Here is a 19,817-nt window from a genome sequence, read left to right as displayed (position 1 = left end):
CTGACACCACACGCGCCCTTCCAGGTGGTGCTGGGTTTCGTGTGCGAGGCCGATTACAAGCCCGTGGCCAAAGCCATCCGTGACCGTGTGACGGCCATCAAGCGCCAGCGTGAGAAGCACCGGCGGCAGACGGAGGAGTTGAGGAAGAAGAAGCAGGAGGAAGTGGAAGAGGAGGAGATCGACCCGGGGCCACCTTCCCCGGTGCTGAACCAGCAGGCCGCGCAGAGATCTGCAGCTCAGACTCCGCCTACCACCACCTCTCCATGCCCCGCCCCTTCCCCAGTGAATGGCTCGGTGGACTCTGGCATCAACGCCAGCTTCACGGCTGAGCCCGATGAACCAGAGGCAGACCAGCACCAGCACTACCACATCCGACATACCAGCTGCTCTTCTGCCACCTGTGAGCCCCCACATGCACCGTGAGACACACTGTCCAGAGCAGCCTTTTGTGGTTCAACAATATCCTGGGGAAATGATACTGCTTTAATGCAGCGATTCCCAATCCGGTCCTTGGGGACCCACAGCCAGTCCACTTTTTTGCTCCCTCCCAGGGGCTGAGTGGGAGCAAAATGTGGACTGACTGGCAGGGAGCTCAGAGGGAACAAAAACATGGACCGGCTGTGGGTCCTAGAGGACCGGATTGGGAATCACTGCTCTAATGAAAGATCATATACTAACTAATGATGCTATACAAAAGGGCTTATTTACTCGTTTGATGGAGCATTTCTGCTGAATGGAAACAGTAGTGATGAACTGAATTATTCATTCATGGCTGTGTCCCAGGCTTTTGCCTGTAACTCAGGGGTGGCCAAACTGCAGGTTTTCACTGCAACTCCCTAATTAGATTACTAATTAGAGGACTGATTGGCTGAAGAGTCCTCACACCTGGGTTTGAACTGCTGACCTACAGGTTATCCCAAAAACCTGCATACACAGCGGTCCTTTGCGGATAAGTTTGGCCGCCCCTGGTCTATCTGTATCTGAGGATGAATAAAATAAAACCATGCAGTGCCAAGGGGCTGTAACTTTATCCGTTGGCCCCAAACTCATCACCCTGAGTTCATGCTGTGTAATATATTTGATTCTGTTTCTCTTCACTCGCTCTGGCTGTTTTGCTGTGGTTTTTCCGGGCTGATGCTAATCCACACCAAAGCACTGGCTGTCCGCTGTCTCCCACCCCCACAACTGTGTGCTAATGGCAGTGTCTCTTGCCACGTTGTCATGGCAGCTGACTGCGAGACGGATGGATACTTAAGCTCATCCGGCCTGCAGGAAACTCCGGAAGGTGTAACCCCAGTGGTCAGCATGCCGTCATCGCCCGCGGCAACGGCCGCCATCGAGATTCCCGGCCATAATCCGATGCCGGCCCTCAGATTCCCCTCGGTGAGTCGATGATGTATGAGGCCAAGCTAAGAGAACATCCAACAGCCCATGTCTAGTTGGTCTTCATGTAAGTTTATGCTAACATAACCCACTGTGCCACTCACGTTGCTAAGCCTCTGTGCTTGTGATCAGAAGGTTGTTGGTCCTCTTCATTATAAATGATTAAGCAAAAGTGACGTTTTTATGGGGCCCTTGAGCAAGGCCCTTTACTACCCATAGTGCTCCAGGAGTAGCAGAGAAGTGATCTGACCTTGCACTCGGACCCCAAGCATTGCTCTCAACTGCGTGTGTGTCTCAAAGAAGAGCTAGATGGGACAAGAGAAGCATTCTAATGTGCCTGTGCAAATGGCTTTTTGGTTTTATGCCATATGGAAAGAAATGAAAGTTACTCACAAATAATGGCAAACACATTTAGTTTCCCAATACCGTGATCAGTACTTCTGAGAGCTTTGTGCTGAGGTGATGATGCTCCATCAGGCCCGTTTCATTGGTGTCCTCCTCTTTGCAGAGCATCGCCGTGTCCCCTAACAGTGGCCAGTCCGGTCCTGCCAGCGGCTTCTCCTCTCCTGTTGACAGGTGATCATTCAGCATTTAATTATTTCCGTGCAACACAGCACTACAGTGTCAATATCCAGCCCCATTATCCGCCTTCATGTGATATCTGCAACATCGTATTACAGTATATGTTTTCACTTAATTATGTCAGTTGACCTTATAGGTTTAATTCCTAAGGAATTATATAAATTCTCTGCTTGGGGGCAACCATCTGTCCCACCACTCCAAAACGAGATTTCTGTCTTTGCTAGAGCTCAAACCATTAAATTCAGGAAGATGATTCCCATTCCTTTATTTGGAATCCCTCTTAATGCTTAATGGAATTTCATCAGCCAGATTTTCCCTGGGGAGAGTGCAGCTTAAGATCCAGTAATCAGGTTGCTTTCTCTCAAGCAGGGCCCATGTAAATACCCAAGGGGCCCTGGGACATGAGCTGGTGGGGGAGCACAATGCAGGCCACAGCTATTAAAGAGCAATGGCAGGACTGCATACAAAACAACAGCCCTGTACACAACTAGCATGGCGCTGGGGTTTTAGAGGGGAAGGAAAAGAACTGACTGTGATATAAAGGGACAGCTGACTAGTTTATGATCAGTGTTTTAATGATGGATAACAGAACATGATTTATGGCTCTTTGAAGTACGTTTGCGTTTTAATAGTTTGTGTTCGTTACACAAACTGATCGTATGTACTTACTGATAGCTGACGGCCTGACAATGCCCCATCCAAGTGTTTTATAGCCTGTAAAGGATAACTAAAGTTAGATTATAAATGAAAGATTTATAGATTTATTTATATCTCAGGATGCTACATATATAGAGCATTCCATAATATAGACTCTGCAGAACGAAATTCAAATCAATATATCAGTATGATTTAAAATGATGTCAAATATTTAGCTGATGTAGTCCTCAGCAAATGTCTAAACTACAGTAGTGATGACTGCTGTAATCAAGTGACAGGGATGCCAGTAAAATCCTCCAGTTAAGAGCCAGCCCACTTACAGTTCCTCTAAAATAAAACTTTCTAAAAATTTCTGTGCTGGTTGTCACTTGATTTTATTCTAAGAGGCTGTGACTCCTGCTGATACCCAAAAGACCTGAATACCATTTTAAAGTATTTTATTTAAAAATATGTATAATTATTTTTGAAATCTATAAAACGATAAGCCTGCGATGGCCTGGCGTGCTTTTGCCCTGTGCATTCTGGGATTGGCTCCAGGCGCTTCTCCCTACCCTGACCAGGATAAGGGGTTAAAAGATGGCTAGATACATAAATACATAAAATTCCTTCATGAATACAACATGCAGCTTACAGTAAATACTGAAACAAAAGCAAGTATGATGGCATGATGGAACACCAATGGAGTATTATGTTACTTTTAAATTTAATTGATTATCTGAAGCTTTTATCAGGGTATTCACTTTAAATGCTCTGCTCACGGGCCCTTCCTGGGATTTCTCCAAATTCACATTTCATTTTATTTTGTTTGCCTATTGATTTAGCCTCAAACCATTCCTTCCATGATAGGCTGCAGACCCCCGCTACACCGTATAGGCCAAGCGGGTATAGAAAATGGATGGATGGACTATTTTAAGATTTGTTAATTTTATTGACTTACCACATGGAAGCAGAAGCATACAGCATAATATCAGAGATAAAGTAATGGTTGTAATGAAGCGGGAAGGTGCGGTCGCGGAGGGTGCCGTGTGAGCCGTTAGCCGTGCTGGGGACTGGCGGGTGGGTGAAGGTGTACTGGTTAAGGCTAGGCTAATCGTAGCCATTATAACTCCCTGCAGCTACGCCTCCGACGTAACATCAGGCCTGAGCGATGGGTACGAGGGCCTGTCTGAGAAGAGCGCCAAGTCCCCCGTCAAGCGCAGCTCTGGGAAGCTGTTCCGGAGGAGGGCGCGCTCCCGCCTGCGCATTACGGGGGTACGCGCTCGCCGCTCGGAAGAGCGTTCCTCCAGTTTGTCTGCTCATCAGACGTCTCGTTCTTCTCCTGACTGATGATTTGTATTACTTGAATTTTGCAACTTTCGCACATCGCCTACTCCGGATATGTATTTAATCACCTCCTCCTTGTTAGCAACTCACCACCTCTGTGTTAGTAACTCACCACCTCTGTGTTAGTAACTCACCACCTCTGTGTTAGTAACTCACCGACTCCTTGTTAGTGATTCGCTTCCTCAATGTTAGTAACTCACCTCCTCCTGGTCTATAGTGGTGTCTCCTACACGGTTGTGTTGCTTTTCGTCCCTGGCGCTTCATGACTGGTTGCTACAGTAACTCTCGATGCAGTCAAACACAGACGTATGGAAATGAAATGATGCGTTGCGTTCCAGGCACCGGCTCAAAATAAATTTGGGTCACTGTGCTAGGAACACGCCAGCTAGAATTATACAAACAACATCCCTCCCATTCAGGACGGCTGCTGGAGACGGGCAGACAGCCTCCTGTAAACTGTTCTACTTCGTTTACACACTGACTGCAAACAGTGCTGTCTGCACCCGCAGCTCTCCGACAAGGTGGACAGAGTGGTGGAGTGTCAGCTTCAGACGCACAACAACAAGATGGTGACCTTTAAGTTTGACCTGGACGGGGACAATCCAGAGGACATCGCAGCGGTCATGGTGAGACACGCCCCCACCACCCACCCAGGGGGCGGAGCTAAGGGGAGGCCAAGGGTGGCAACTTTTACCCCACATGCTGCTTAGCAGATTATTAACGTTACATTTTTTAAATTCTCTCTTGCCGCCCTTTCAACTATGGAGCCCCACAAACCACAAACCCACCCCTGGCCACCAACATAGACCAATCGGGCCCCCGATGGCCACCCCAGTCAGCATTTTCTGCAGATGCCACTACCCCCACCAAAAAGACTCTGGATCGGATTTTAGCTGCCAAGAATATTAGAGAACATAAATGCTAATACGTAACTCTATTAATGTGTATATATGTACATGACATACACTGCTTACTAACATTTCCACATACTGCTGGGGAGGGGGGGTCTGTACTGATTAACCCAGAAATGGCACCTAATCCTAATGTCACATGCTGCTGTCTCACAGTTCAGTATAAGCATTTTGTCCTCGTCTTGTTGTAGCAACTAGCTAATCCTTCACTGTAGATGGAAGAGGAATCAGGGATCATAAATACTATTTAATCCTGGGATTTTTACGTGCGGTAAGCGTGCGGCTCCCTCTGCGCTGCGCAGCATGCGGCCTGAGAGCAGCAGCGGCATGCGGGAGGCGCAGCCTTGGCGACGGCGCGCCCCACCCTCCCTCCTCGACGTGTGATTGGGCCAGAGCGGCTCCCGCTGCCCCGCCGCGTGTCACAGTCAGCCGTTGTTTATCCTGAGGCTGCTTGGCAGAGTGGCACGAGGCCTCGTAAGCGGCTGCCTTTATTAGCCAGGGATATGAACTGAATTAAAACATGCTGACAGGAGCCATTAACCACGCCTAGCCACTCGCGGCACATGGGCGCAGAGCCCAGCCGGGACTCGCTCCGCACACGTGCCGGCGTCCGTGGGTGGTGTCAGCGCCAGGGTTCGCATAACGCGACTCGTCTCCATGCTGTCTGCAGGTACTCAAGGAGTTCATCCTCCCCTCAGAGAAGGAGGGCTTCATCCACCGCATGCGTGACATCATCAAGCGGGCGGAGTCGTTGATGGCCAAGGAGCCCGCGGAGGCCACAGGGGGGCCTCGGCCACCCTGTCTTGGGGGGGCCAGCTCGCTATTTGCGTCACAGGTCGGTGCCAAACCTTCCATGCATGGACACTCCCTCAAGGGCATCTTGGTGTGTTCAGGGATGCATGATACAACTCAGCCCTTTGCTCAACTCTCACGTTTTGACAGAACATGGCACAAGCCCTTTCTATCACTACATAAAACACTTGGCTAGAGAACACGTCCATATTGTTTATGTAATTATTTGCCGCTGGCCTGTACTTCATTATTTCAGGGAGGATTTGTCTTCCTCCAGTGTAATTGGGTAGATAAGTTGGGCCATGTGTGCCTTCCTGCGCGGCAGTGAGGTAATGGGTGTGTCCTTATTCTCGTACTTCCTACGGCACCCGTTGCCTTCAGCTCTTGAAAAGATTACACAAGCTCTCTGTCACATGGCGTAACACAATGCCAGCTTCAAGTTAGATGTTAATCATGTAAAGGTATAAACCATGTTTATCTGAACCCCGTGCTTTCAGGCTAGAAGGACATTCATTTGAAGAGTTCATTTTTTTCCACAGTAGATTACTTTGGTCATATTTGGAGTTTATATTCACGTACATGTTTAAGGTTAAGATAAATGAAGTTTTATAGCAACACTTGGATAGAGGGGATAGCTGCTCAAAGTGACTGCAAATGCAAGAATGGAAGAGGTATTGAAAAGTGACTTTCTATGTGGAATAGTTCTTTCCGGTATCTGTTTAGCGTAGCAGTTTCCTCTTGCCTTAACTTCGCGTACATTAGCCACAGTGTGCCTGGACCATCTGACTGGCCAGTAAGGCTCAGGAATCGTTTCCACCACGCCGCCATGTCTGTCATCTGTATTACAGAGATCACAGTTTTCCTTTGCTCTTTGGTAGAGGGCTTAGCTGTTGATGAGTACCAGAGTGCAGAACAATGAGTGGCTTCATGCAGGACGGTAAAGCCATATCCTGACTCCAGAAGCGCTTCCCAGTCACTCCTGGCCGTAGGGGACATCTCTTTCCTGGCACCCTCCCAGGACCTGATTGAAACCAGGCTCTCCAGCACATCCTGGAGACCCCCCCGGCCTCCCGGGTGCCTGAACGGCCTGTCCTGGCCAGCTTGCCGCTGTAGACTAGCCGTATTCTTCAGTGCATTGTGGGTAGGATTGAGAGATAGGCAAGCAGGTGAAGAAGATGCTCCAGATCTGTGGATCACATATCTTTTTAAACAGTGTTTTTGAATGACTTCAGGACATGTTTGGTGTTGTCTCTGCTGGTTGATTCACCATCATAGAAACCTTGAAGCTGCTGAATTTGGTTTCAAGTACCCTCAAGATCAGACATCTCTGTCCAGTTCTGGGTCTTTGTGAGAAGATTAAGCAATCATAAGCATAACATAGTTGGATGTATGTGATCCCTGATTTTGTGATCCCTGGGGATCTGTTTATCATTTTATTTGTGTTTTGTGAAGCAATAACATGCACCAGCAATGCCTAATATCTCTCTTCATTGGGAAAATCATGCTCTGTCAAGAGTAAAGAAACTAAAATCTAAAAAAGGAATTCAAATTGAATAGTTTGTTAGAAGATATAAAATTTTTACTAATTATAGAGTATGTCATCACATTAATTAAATCTGGAGTTATCTCTAATTTTTATTTTTGTTTTATCTTCCAGCCGAATTTGCACGCGCACAGCCTGGCTCGAACCAGCTCGTCCTCATCGTTGCCTGGTAGGACTCTTGTTAGCACATTAAAACCAAGACAAAGCCTCCTGTCTGAGCCGCAGTCGGTACAGCCAGCTTGACTGTGTGTCTTACAGGCTGGTGCTGGCAGCTTCTGTCTGTGGTTTTGTTACATTTGCATTTTACGGCACAGTATGTTTACCGAGCCGGTACACCGAGCTCAGGAGCCTGAGCCGCCATAGGCTATCCAAACATGCTGCGTGATGCCCGTGTCGGTAGCCTGTCCCGGTGCCCGACTGATGCCAGGGCTGTGTGTGCGTGTCCCAGCAGACTTCAACATGTCCAGCCCCAGCCACGTGAGCCGAGGCTTGGTGTCGGCTTCGGACTCCGTCTTCGATCCAGACGTTACCTCACCGGGACGCCATATCTCGCGCTCGCGCTCCTTTAACAACGCTCCAGGTAGCGCATGCCCCCCCCCCCCCACCCCCGTGCGTCTCGCGTGTTGACACCTCTGAGTGATGACTCTCCCTAGCGACTGACCAAGGTGAAGGACCCAACGCTGTTCCCGTCTGACGCTAGTTCTCAGGGATGTTGTCCCTAGTGGCCGGTGCAGCGCCGGCCACTTTAATAGCACCTCAAAGCCGGGGTCTGTATTGGCCCCGCTGCAGGGCCTCTTGGGTAATTACCTCACCTGAAGGGTGCTTTTCAACCTTGAATGGTATCACTGTTGAGTGTGAGCCATGTATGAACTGCTTCCACTCTGTGTGCAGCATTTGCCAGCTGTCAGGCCCACCTTATTCCAGCAGAACAGAGAGGGAAGCAGGGAGGACACCGGCGCCGGCCGCTCAACAGCCCTCTTCACTGAGGCCCGTTATTTGTGCAGAACAGTGTACATTTTGTGAGGATCCCGGTGTGCTCAGCACTCATCTGTGCGTGACGTTTGCACAGCGCCTGGCAGAGGGAGCGTTACTGTCTGAGGCAGCAGAGCTGCCAATCTGATCCACCGGTTGGAGGGGTGTCATTGAAATGCAGTTGGTGAAACAAGCATGTGACTGATAAATAGCCTATAGCCTAAGGTGCTGCAAAAAAAGGGTTTAATTCTTGTTTTGAAATTGTCCTATAACTGGAACCACTTGCACTATCACCGTTCATTGTGTGTTCTTGGCTGAGGCTTGGTTTGCCACTATTGGTTAGTCATGTAATGACATCATACATAATTTTCTGCTTTTATAAACCGCAGTAATGTTACAGAAGACAAAAAGTCACTGTTTGCCATGGAAACCAGCTTGTATTCAGTTTTAGGGATTTTAGTCTTAATAATCTCATGGCACTGGCAGCGGGGCACTCAATGACAGAATGTTGTCACCCATGAAGGCAGGGTGACAGGGACATTATTTCCTTCCTGTGGGTTCTTTGGTGAGTGAAAGCAAAGGTGTCCACAGATGTATGATGATGATGTCAGTGCGTCATTTCTAACGATGGTTCTAGGTATGATTGCATTCTGTGTTACCATCAGTATTTGTAGAGAATTAATTCAGTTGACAGATCCTTTGATGTCAGTTGTACAGATATCCCAGTTTTAATGAATGTGATACCAACTATGATATATTTATATATTTTAAATTAATTAGCTGATCTAGGACAATTTTAATTTCAGCATGTGAAAATCCGTCCTGAGCACTCTTCCGTGTTTAAGATCAAATGGTCTTAGTTTCCTAGGTAACTGACTTGTATAAAAGCTACTCTTTCATGAGCAGCCCGCTCTGCAGTGGAATGCAGTGTCCGGCGTGTGTCAGTGTGAGTGACTCTGCGCTCTCCTCTGTCTCTCAGCCTCTCCGCAGCAGTACCAGCCCCCAAACCTGTGGTATTCCCCTGTCTCCACGCCAGACCTCGGCCTGTCGCACCCTGCCCTGGCACACCTGCAGCAGTACCCCGGGTCTCCCTACGTGACCACGAGCCGCTTCCCCTTCCCGTACCCGGTGACCCCCGGCGCTCCCAAGTCGCCTCTGGCCCACCAGCCTGTCACCCGCACCTCGAGCAGTCCCAGCTTCTCGTCCTCCTCCGTGGGCGGCGATGGCGCCCCCTTGCCCCCGCTGACCCCGCACCCCGGTGTTTGGCAGGCCCAGAACCAGCCCCTCATCTCCCTAGCCAACATGCTTTCCATGGCCATGAGCATGGCACACTTCATGCCACCACCTCCCTACCCTCCTCAGATGCCCCCCCACGTGGCACCCCAGGCCACTTACCCTGCCTTCAGCCCCCACTACCAGACAATGCCTGGGGATTCCTCCTACCACCAGGGGGCAGCGGCAGGTCATCCAGACTATTATCAGAACCTCGAGGCCTACTCTCGCCCACTGGAGGGTGATGTGCCCCTCCAGCCAGGACTCCCCAATGCCTCACATGTGAGCTCAGCCTGGCCTCCCACCCCGACTGAGTCTTTTAATCAGCCAACTCAGCAATCTGGTTCTTCACCCTTTTGCACGCCGCAGCGCGACCCAGCCTTCGGAACGCTGTCTCAGGACCAGCCCGGTCGCTTGGCCTCTTCCTTGTCTTCCTCTTCGTCCTCATCACGCTCAGACAGTCCTCAGAGCACGGTGAGTGGCAGATAGCGATCTCTCACGCCCAGCGGTCTCCCGGTGTTATGGTAACATTCTCAGCTGTGCAAATATTACTCATCTGTTTAGTGTCAGCAGGACGCCGTTGTGTAGCCCGATGCTAAATGGTCCCGCTTTTAGATGGTCCTGTGTGGCACCAGTGGGAACGAAGAAACTAGATGTAGGAATAATATGTAATGCATTATTTTTCCTTCTGAAGGTGTCATCGCCCAGCACAGGGTCGTTGTCTCCGCCACTGAAAAAGCACACCGCTGGGGGTGCCACAGAGGTCCGACACTCCCCCATTTACAATGGTAAGACCCAGTGCTGCTCAGCTCTACTCACTAACTCGCTTCTCTGTGGCTTACAAACACAACCCGCCTGACTGAAACCTTTGTATCCCAAAGCCTTGCGTTTAGATTTCCTGTCCTGTTCTCATATCAGTAGAATGCTTTGCTTAGTGTGTAGTGACTACAGCATTCGGCACTGCTGCTTGTTTTTGTGTAATCCTGTACGAACTCCACACTCAGAAGTCACTCCTCGAAAATAATGTAACTCTATTCAAACAGAACTGTCTGCCATCTAGTGGCAGAATGTAGCACTGCAGATGAGGTGAACTATTACTACTGTAACTGATTCAGTTGTGGTGGTGGTGATAACTACAACAATTAATAATAGTACTAAGGTATTTAATATAGGGTGATGCAGTGGTTAGCACTGTTGCCTCGCCTCTGTGACTAGGGTTCCGGTCTCCGCCCCTGCTCCTTGTAGGCAGAGTTTGCATGTTCTCATGGGGTTACCTTTAGGTTCTCCAATTTCCCCTCACAGTCCAAACACATGTTAAGGTGAACTGACATTGTCAAATTGCCCGTCAATTAATGAGTCTGCCTTGTGACGGATTGGTGACCCATCCTGAGTTATTCCCTGCCTTGTGACGGGTTTGTGACCCATCCCGAGTTATTCCCTGCCTTGTGACGGGTTTGTGACCCATCCCGAGTTATTCCCTGCCTTGTGACGGGTTTGTGACCCATCCCGAGTTATTCCCTGCCTTGTGACGGGTTGGTGACCCATCCTGAGTTATTCCCTGCCTTGTGACGGGTTTGTGACCCATCCTGAGTTATTCCCTGCCTTGTGACGGGTTTGTGACCCATCCTGAGTTATTCCCTGCCTTGTGACGGGTTGGTGACCCATCCTGAGTTATTCCCTGCCTTGTGACGGGTTTGTGACCCATCCTGAGTTATTCCCTGCCTTGTGACGGGTTGGTGACCCATCCCGAGTTATTCCCTGCCTTGCACTCTGGAACCTAGTTGACCCTGTGCTGCCAATAAGCTTTTTATTAAAAATGTTTAGTTGCATCTGTCTTTTTATATATCATTGACCGTCAGGGATATTAAATGATCTTTCTGTTGTTTCAGTGGGCCGTTTCCACGTGACACCCAGTAAGGACCCCCCCATGGCTGGCTCCCCCCCTGTCACTCCTGCCCCGTCCCCCACTGCCGCATGCCACCCCAGGAGCGGCACGGGCAGCAGCACAGAGGAGCAGGCTGTGTCTGAGGCCAGCCTCAGCACCTCGCTCACAGCCACCCCACCGCAGAACACCACAGGGGTGGAGGGGGGAGCGAAAGGTGGCGAGGCGAAAGGGGAGGAGGCGGAGCAGCACACTGAGCACAAGAAGAGCACCCTGGAGCGCTGCCTCAGTTTCCCAGGCACCGCGGTGATCAGCAACCTGTCGGTGACGCCCCAGGAGCCGGATGGGCGGCATTGGGAGGGGGCAGCAGGAACGCAGCACCTCTGGGTGGGTTGCAACCGCAGCTCCTCCTACCTGAGCAGCGATGACACAGAGAGCGAGGACGAGAACATGTGGGAGGAGCTGCAGGAGCTCCGTGAGAAGTGAGGGTCTCGCCTCTTTCTCGTTTGTCTGCTTTCCGTTCACCCTGTTCAGCCACAAGTAGCACAAGCAGAATAATATGCTAAATTATTTCATATATTAGAGGCTACATATTATTTGAAAAAGTTAAATCATTCATTTTTATGTACCAATAAAATAGTCAGATTTTATTCTTTTTTCCCCCCTTCTCACCCCCTTCTCCTCCCCTTTTCTACCCCTTTGGTGCCCCCTTTAGACACCTGTCGGAAGTGCAGGCCCTACAGGCTGCTCAGAAACGGGAGATCGAAGAGTTATACGAGAAGATGGGCAAGATGCCCCCTGCCGGCATTGTCTCTCCAGCCGCCATGCTGTCCAGCCGCCAGAGGCGCCTATCCAAAAGCGGGGCATGCCCACCATCCCGAAGGAACAGCCTACAGAGGCTTGAAATCCTGCCCCCTGCAGGTAACCGAACAACATACCCCTCCCCCATATTCCATGCAAAACAGAAATGAGCCTAGAGGGGGGCAGCACAGGCCTACAGGTTAACAGCCTTACCTTGAAACAACTGACCAATCATAGTGCACCACAAAAACCGACCAATGATAAAGCCATTCGTAGGTGGGATGCGGCTCCTTTGACCACACCCTATGGTCCTTAAGGCCTGCTGGTGAATGACTCCCTCCTGGCCCCTCGCTGCTCACTGGCCATCACTTGAAAGTCTATGGAATAAGAATTGCTAAGCTGTTATGTTCTGCTTCCTGGTTGGTGGAACAATGAAAAAGTCTTGGAAAAGGGAGGAATAGAAGTGAATAGAAGCTAAGGGGACTGCAATGTACATGATGTATCGCCTAAGCTAAGGTCTGGGTTTACAGTCTAGTTCATATATATGCAGCAAATCACGACTTCTAAAAAGCAGCAGTGAACACAGGTGTAGATGTTAATCAGTGATCCCGTGCAAGTGCTCAGAAAGCTTGACAAGAAACCAAACACGAATAATAAATGCTGCCCTTATATAATGCCCTGACGATGTTGCTGATCCCCAAAGGAATCATGAGGAAGAGTTCATTCAGCGGGAGCAGCAGCGGCTCCCAGGACAGGTCGAGCAAAGGCGTGACCTTCGCTACAGACTATACGCGAATGGTGAGCGTCCTGTCCTCTGCAATGGGCAAATCTACCTGCAATGCTGCACATACAGCACATGTACTACCAGGCAGGAAATGCAGCAAAAGCTGTTCGTTAGACATCCAGCCTAATGTCCGCACTGTGTTCCTTCCCAGTGATGAGCCTCTGCAGTGGGACCTTTCAGGACTACCTCAGCTGCAGTGTGGCTCGTTCTTCAAGGATGTAGCGACCCACAGTCTGAAAAGACGAGGGTCGTAGGACTCTGTGGGAATCGCGTCCAACTCGGCAGAGTTCTCTTAAACGTGCTGTGCTTTCTAGTCCGGTCTGCCTGGCTAATGCAGCCTTCGACATGACCAGGCAATTACTATTTGGAGGAGATACTGTAACGGCAATAATTCAGACGCTCCATTATAGCTGGAAATGGCTTGATCTTGCTTACGGGAGAGGGTGTTATCTCAGCCCTCCTTAGAAGAAGTCCGCTTGCCCGTTCCAGGTATAAAGTGGAACGCTCTTTTCCAGACATGATGTGTGAGGCAGCCGGCACGGAGCCTTGTGAGAGACACACTGTACTGCTCTGTGTAACACTGCATCTGCAGTCAGTCCTCTGCTACTCTCTCCCTTATGATTTTGCACTTTAAAGCCACAACAGACCAGATGTAGCCACAGCACCCCCTGGCTGCGGGAGCAGGCACGCGCACTGGGCTGTGCCGTTTCATATGCTTTCTGCTGTAAGAAAAAGTAATATTACTGCTGAGTATGTTTCCGGCCTTTTTCTGCGTCGTGATTCACTCCTTTTGGACAGGTGGACTGTTTCCAAATTTTTGCCTGTCTGTTTTCTCACAATGCACTCGTACACAACACTTTCAGCTCAAATTGTTAATTGTCACTGATAGTGGTCAGACTTTTGATGGCAAACTAAAGCTCTTCATTTATGTCCTGTTTCATCTTTGGCGAAACCTCCAGATCAAGGATAGTGAGAGATTATTACTGGTTTTTAAACTGTTTCATTAATTCTGAAGATGATTGTACGGTATTCCTGAACATAACTGACTGATCTCAGCTAAATCATGGAGTTTGAGAGTTTAGTTGAAATAATGTTAGCAATGACAGAGTACATGGGAAATATAGATTCCAAAATCTGCGTGTTTAACTCTGGGGGGCAAAATACATTTTTGAAGACTGGCTCTTAATACTTGGTATGTTTACCTAAAAAGTCCAATGATGTATCCATAACATCAGCATTTCTCTGAAAGCCCTGTTTGTTCAGGCTGCACCAGGATTCTCATCCCCATTACTACACAGCATGCAGGGTTTCCGGGTCTGTAGGCCACTGAGACAGAAAACTAAACAGGCACAATTAGGTCAGTAATTACTGAAGCTGATCGCCACTTGCTCACATAGATTGAATGGGATACATTCTGCAGAGACCAAGGCTTATGGATGCAGATGGATGGCCACCCTGTCCCCAGAATCATGAAAACTTCAAGTTAAATCCAACCTTAGATTTTCCCAGTTAATCATAAACAATGCGGAAGAAATCTTAAAAACAAACAAAAATAGGAGTAATTCACAGCCCTGCGTAATATTTCCATGTTCATGCAGCAAGAGTAAACATTAAAAAATGCCTCTGAATTGTGGGATGATTTAGTCCAGTGAAAATCAGTGAAAATTAGCTAAGATGACAGACACCTCCACCCTCTAGACTGGGGATGTTCACAGTGTACAGTAACAGACTGGCATTGTGAGCAGCCTCTTCTAAAGACACCAGCCTGCATGTTTTGTTTAGCACTGTATATTTTTTTAAAAAATATATATATATATTGTATTTTAAACTGTGAATTTTAAACTAATGCCTTACATTATGAACATTGAGAAATCATGTACAGGTATTACAGATCAAGTGAATTTTTATTCATTTATTGGTATGAAAAAATAGTCCGGGCCAGAGTTATCAAATACGATCCTGGAAGTAAGCATCTGTTTATTCTCCTTTTCTGGATGCTTCCATTCACAGATTATTACAATTTGTGACTTTTCTTTTTTCTGGACTAGTGCTATAAACTACAGCATTTCTTGAAAAACTCCTTCCTAGGAATTTAGTCTTACACACCATATTCAATATGTTGTGAAATATTTGCCAATAGTGTTGGTAACACAATGTTGTACTGCCATGCTGAATCTGTGCCTTTTGTCTTTCTTTTCCATGTTGTCCCTTAAGTTTAGTATATTTTTCCTTAAATCATTTGTAAAAATGGATTAAAAATATTTTTTCTTAGCCTGTTCTCTTGTCACATTTATTTGAGTCATTTCAGTAAATTCACAACCAGAAGATATTTCAAATGTTTAAAACAAAATGGTGATGTCAAATTCCAGAGTGAGGACAGTTAGGCTTTACTCACCAATCATTTTAGAGAGAGAGTGCTGGTAGTTTCTTGTGGGTTAGTATTCCTTGGGTTTTGAGCCCCATTTTCCTGATCACTTAAAAATTACAGAAACATCCTTTTACAAATACTGAAGTTCAGTTTTGGTTATTGTGCTAAACTTTTGTAGTAATGGTATACTAACTTCACTCATACAGTGGCTAAGGATCAGAAGAATGTAACGATGCATTCTGTAATAAAATGTTACAAATATATAGACTACATTATAATTTTATATTACAACTTTACCCAATTATCATCATTCAATTTGTTACATTATGACAAGTTGTGACATTATTACATAATGTGTTGTCGAATTGTCAAATGCAAGTGACAAAAATAAGGTATCTCCTACCAGACTGATTCTCCATGATGTCAAGTTCAGAAATCTGGAGGGACTTCAAAAAGGAACCAGTGCTCCTTTAGATGGAGAAGGGTTAGCCAAGGTGGTTCAGGATAAGGACATAAGGCTGCGACCTGGATGGCTCTCGAAAGAGCTGCTCTGGGACCATTTATCCCAGTTGCTTTGGGAATGTCAAAGAAAAATGACTGTTTCATATTCACATTCTGGCCATGGAACAATATCTGGTCTGACTTGCTGCTACCATTACCCTCATCAGGAAAAGAGGTGTGAAAATGAGTTAGGAGATTATTTTTACCCAATTTATTGAACCTCAAAAAGCAAGAGGAAAAATATTTCTCAGCGCAGTAGTTTAAATAAACACACTGAAGAGCCTCTCAATATCCACACAAAGTACATCAGACCTTCACACTTGATGCATGAAAAATATCATGGAAATCAAAGAAGTATAAGTTTGACTTGAAAGTACATCCCTTGAATTTATGCAATCACAATGTGTCAGACATGTATTTAAATTTGGACAAACAGCACTCTGATGAAATCAGAAAAAGCTATACATGTATAAAGAAATTGTCAATTTAAGGGCACAACACATAACATCCCGTTAAGCAGCATCTCCTGGCCATAGTAACACATGGGAAAGACCCCAGTGGAAACAGGACAATGCTTGGCCGGCCAGCATCAATCTGTACAAGCTGCGCCAGGGGAAACAGTCCACGTGAAGATCCACGTTAGTTGGATGCAGTCTTCTCCCTATTCATCTGGGCAACGCTGGCCTCCTTGTCAATTTCATCCATGATCCTCTCCTGTGACACCGAATAAAACGTGTAGCTATCTGAATTTAGGAGACAGTTAAGGAACCCCTCTTTAAATATTTATACAGTTAATAAATCGGGATTCTTTAAGTTTCTTCGCTACATGCAGCGAGTCGGTGAGGGTGCACTGAAAGGCAATCACACGCTTCAAATCAAGAATATCAAGGTTACATGAGACGATCAATAACTATCTACAATCTAGTGATTGTTTATAACCATTAACTAAAATTCCACAACATTTATTTTACACGGAAACACAGACCGCATTATTATGAACGCCTTGCCTTTTATTTTCATATACGTCACAAAACACGGTGAACCGAATAAGGATACAGATGCCAATCACCATGGCTCCAATTGCTAGGCCAGTTAATATGTTCCGGCCCCGAAGTTTCTGCATGTTCTTCTTCCACTGCTCCATTTCCACCCTCTGGATAAACTGCTTCTGCTCCGGAGTCAAATGTTCTTTCTTGGGATCGATCCTCTTGGCGAAGGCTGCTTCAGACTCCCCTTTAGCCCCCTTGTCGGCCATCTTTACAATGTGAGAGTGCAAAAGGGGCGGAACGGACGATGACAGTGATAAACTTTCAACTTCGACCTGGTCGCCAAGCAACCGTCTTGACGTTATACGCCTGACGTATTAGAGCTTATACGCATGCGCAACAGACCAACGCTACAGAATAACCCGGAAGTCTTTGTATCTATGTATATGTCGTGGTTAACAGCCAATGCACTGAAATTATATTTATAACTTTTACAACACGTAAGAAAAATGTCGATACCTGGTCGTGACGTGTATTTCGTAACGCGTTTTGCAAACAGTCCGCATTAACTTATCGAACACTTCCTCTAGCATTATTTTAAGCACTGCTTCTAAATGAAAATAAACAACCGTAGTTTTCATACATTTCCATCTATATGTAGAAATCACCTTAATATACAGCAGTAGTCACTGAGGCTGTGTCCGAATTCAGAGACTGCATCCTTCGAAGGATGCGGTATACGAAGGTGTAGCGTTTGTAGGCTGCGTTCCTCGAAGGTCAAACAGAAAGCGTTGACAAATGGGACTGTCTGGCCTACGGATAATTTCCTATTTGCATCACCAGGTGTTCCCGCCCTTACCCTTGATTCATGAAGCGCCGCTCCTATTGCCTAGCCGGGACACACCCACTTTACGTCTGCGCAGTGAATCGTGGGATATGTCGGGTGCTCCGTCCTTTCTTGACCGCATTTGAAGGGGGCTGCGAAATGGGGCAGCCTTATTACACCGCTGTGATGCATTCGACCTTCGAACGCAGCCGAAAGGATGCAGCCCCTGAGACAGCCTGTGTGTAGCCATGGCTGAGTACATCTCTGAATATGGTGCCAGCTCTGCGTAAACTGTGACGTAAGAGCTACTGCAGTCCGCCCCATTACAGTTTCGGTAAGGAAAACAGTGCAGTTTCGGTTTTAATGCCATCCGGCATTTAAAATTGTACTGAATGTCAACAAAGAACGTGGCGTCGGTAACGAGAAATAAGTTATCGTATATTTCGTCCTAGCAGCACGTTAAAGTGAAATTTGTATGGATGGCAGATGATTCTGCTAACAAACTGGGCACCTGCTTAAAACTTGCTAAGATATTGCAGTTGCAAATGATAGTAATTTAAAGTTTTTATTACACACACGTACACAAGAATTGTTTTCTTCCTATTGTCACTTAGCGTAGTAAATTGACCAACGGGTTCATTCTACACTCACCTAAAAGATTATTAGGAACACCTGTTCAATTTCTCATTAATGCAATTATCTAATCAACCAATCACATGGCAGTTGCTTCAATGCATTTAGGGGTGTGGTCCTGGTCAAGACAATCTCCTGAACTCCAAACTGAATGTCAGAATGGGAAAGAAAGGTGATTTAAGCAATTTTGAGCGTGGCATGGTTGTTGGTGCCAGACGGGCCGGTCTGAGTATTTCACAATCTGCTCAGTTACTGGGATTTTCACGCACAACCATTTCTAGGGTTTACAAAGAATGGTGTGCAAAGGGAAAAACATCCAGTATGTGGCAGTCCTGTGGGCGAAAATGCCTTTTTGATGCTTGAGGTCAGAGGAGAATGGGCCGACTGATTCAAGCTGATAGAAGAGCAACTTTGACTGAAATAACCACTCGTTACAACCGAGGTATGCAGCAAAGCATTTGTGAAGCCACAACACGCACAACCTTGAGGCGGATGGGCTACAACAGCAGAAGACCCCACCGGGTACCACTCATCTCCACTACAAATAAGAAAAAGAGGCTACAGTTTGCACGAGCTCACCAAAATTGGACAGTTGAAGACTGGAAATATGTTGCTTGGTCTGATGAGTCTCGATTTCTGTTGAGACATTCAAATGGTAGAGTCAGAATTTGGCGTAAACAGAATGAGAACATGGATCCATCATGCCTTGTTACCACTGTGCAGGCTGGTGGTGGTGGTGTAATGGTGTGGGGGATGTTTTCTTGGCACACTTTAGGCCCCTTAGTGCCAATTGGGCATCGTTTAAATGCCACGGCCTACCTGAGCATTGTTTCTGACCATGTCCATCCCTTTATGACCACCATGTACCCATCCTCTGATGGCTACTTCCAGCAGGATAATGCACCATGTCACAAAGCTCGAATCATTTCAAATTGGTTTCTTGAACATGACAATGAGTTCACTGTACTAAAATGGCCCCCATAGTCACCAGATCTCAACCCAATAGAGCATCTTTGGGATGTGGTGGAATGGGAGCTTCGTGCCCTGGATGTGCATCCCACAAATCTCCATCAACTGCAAGATGCTATCCTATCAATATGGGCCAACATTTCTAAAGAATGCTTTCAGCACCTTGTTGAATCAATGCCACGTAGAATTAAGGCAGTTCTGAAGGTGAAAGGGGGTCAAACACCGTATTAGTATGGTGTTCCTAATAATCCTTTAGGTGAGTGTATATTCCAAAACAAGACTACAGTCCTTGAGCCAAATTTGGGATGTGAAAAGCTGTAGTCTACTGATGCTAAAGTTGACAGGATTGCCAACGCTCACGCATGGGTGTGACATTCAGGCTTGTTGACTGCCATGCTCAAGCAAGAAATCTTACGCCAAATCTATATTATTGTATTATAAACCTAAAACTAACTACAACAAAAGCATTGGGGCAGTTTGCAAACCCTCCAGACTACTTACAAGGTACCAAAACACTTGCATACATGTAAATGTTTGTGCAGACTTGTCACGAATTGAAAATTTCACGCCAGCCAGCGACCAAAGTTGGCACCACTGAGCTAGTAATGCAGAGTGCTTTCTTGCAGGCAGAG

At 47.0% G+C, this 19,817-nt stretch overlaps 2 protein-coding genes across 8 annotated transcripts in view; one reads left to right on the top strand and one right to left on the bottom strand.

The window, feature by feature from the left end:
- The window catches only part of wnk4a (WNK lysine deficient protein kinase 4a), a 49,916-nt gene extending 34,743 nt beyond the window's left edge, over positions 1-15,173 (top strand). For 3 of the 5 annotated variants that reach the window (XM_072712405.1, XM_023837026.2, XM_023837029.2), the window contains exons 7-19: positions 25-400; positions 1,229-1,383; positions 1,892-1,959; positions 3,738-3,873; positions 4,455-4,571; positions 5,527-5,691; positions 7,306-7,360; positions 7,640-7,771; positions 9,143-9,909; positions 10,130-10,223; positions 11,325-11,799; positions 12,033-12,238; positions 12,822-15,173. In XM_072712405.1, coding sequence (XP_072568506.1) covers positions 25-400; positions 1,229-1,383; positions 1,892-1,959; positions 3,738-3,873; positions 4,455-4,571; positions 5,527-5,691; positions 7,306-7,360; positions 7,640-7,771; positions 9,143-9,909; positions 10,130-10,223; positions 11,325-11,799; positions 12,033-12,238; positions 12,822-13,156 — 3,081 coding nt within the window. In that variant the 3' untranslated portion in view covers positions 13,157-15,173. The remainder of the gene's footprint in view (positions 1-24; positions 401-1,228; positions 1,384-1,891; positions 1,960-3,737; positions 3,874-4,454; positions 4,572-5,526; positions 5,692-7,305; positions 7,361-7,639; positions 7,772-9,142; positions 9,910-10,129; positions 10,224-11,324; positions 11,800-12,032; positions 12,239-12,821) is intronic. The other 2 variants (XM_023837028.2, XM_023837027.2) reach the window with 2 other exon arrangements.
- A 794-nt stretch (positions 15,174-15,967) lies between these two features.
- LOC111856791 (cytochrome c oxidase assembly factor 3 homolog, mitochondrial) lies at positions 15,968-17,808 on the bottom strand. Of its 3 annotated transcripts, none has more exons than XM_023837034.2 (3): positions 17,617-17,808; positions 16,828-17,026; positions 15,968-16,514 (listed from the first exon to the last, which is right to left on the bottom strand). In XM_023837034.2, the coding sequence occupies exons 2-3, from the start codon at positions 17,024-17,026 to the stop codon at positions 16,411-16,413; spliced, it is 303 nt and encodes a 100-aa protein (XP_023692802.1). In that variant the 5' UTR covers positions 17,617-17,808; the 3' UTR covers positions 15,968-16,410. The 3 variants fall into 3 exon arrangements, with proteins under 3 accessions (XP_023692802.1, XP_023692800.1, XP_023692801.1); XM_023837032.2 differs by lacking the exon at positions 17,617-17,808 and adding an exon at positions 17,426-17,591; XM_023837033.2 differs by lacking the exon at positions 17,617-17,808 and having other exon boundaries at positions 16,828-17,118.
- Positions 17,809-19,817: the final 2,009 nt, after the last annotated feature.

The sequence above is a fragment of the Paramormyrops kingsleyae genome, chromosome 5 (genome assembly GCF_048594095.1).
Source record: "Paramormyrops kingsleyae isolate MSU_618 chromosome 5, PKINGS_0.4, whole genome shotgun sequence".
In the NCBI taxonomy this organism is placed as follows: Eukaryota; Metazoa; Chordata; class Actinopteri; order Osteoglossiformes; family Mormyridae; genus Paramormyrops; species Paramormyrops kingsleyae.
The sequence above is the reverse complement of the archived record's forward strand: the minus strand, read 5'-3'. Positions and strand labels throughout refer to the sequence as shown.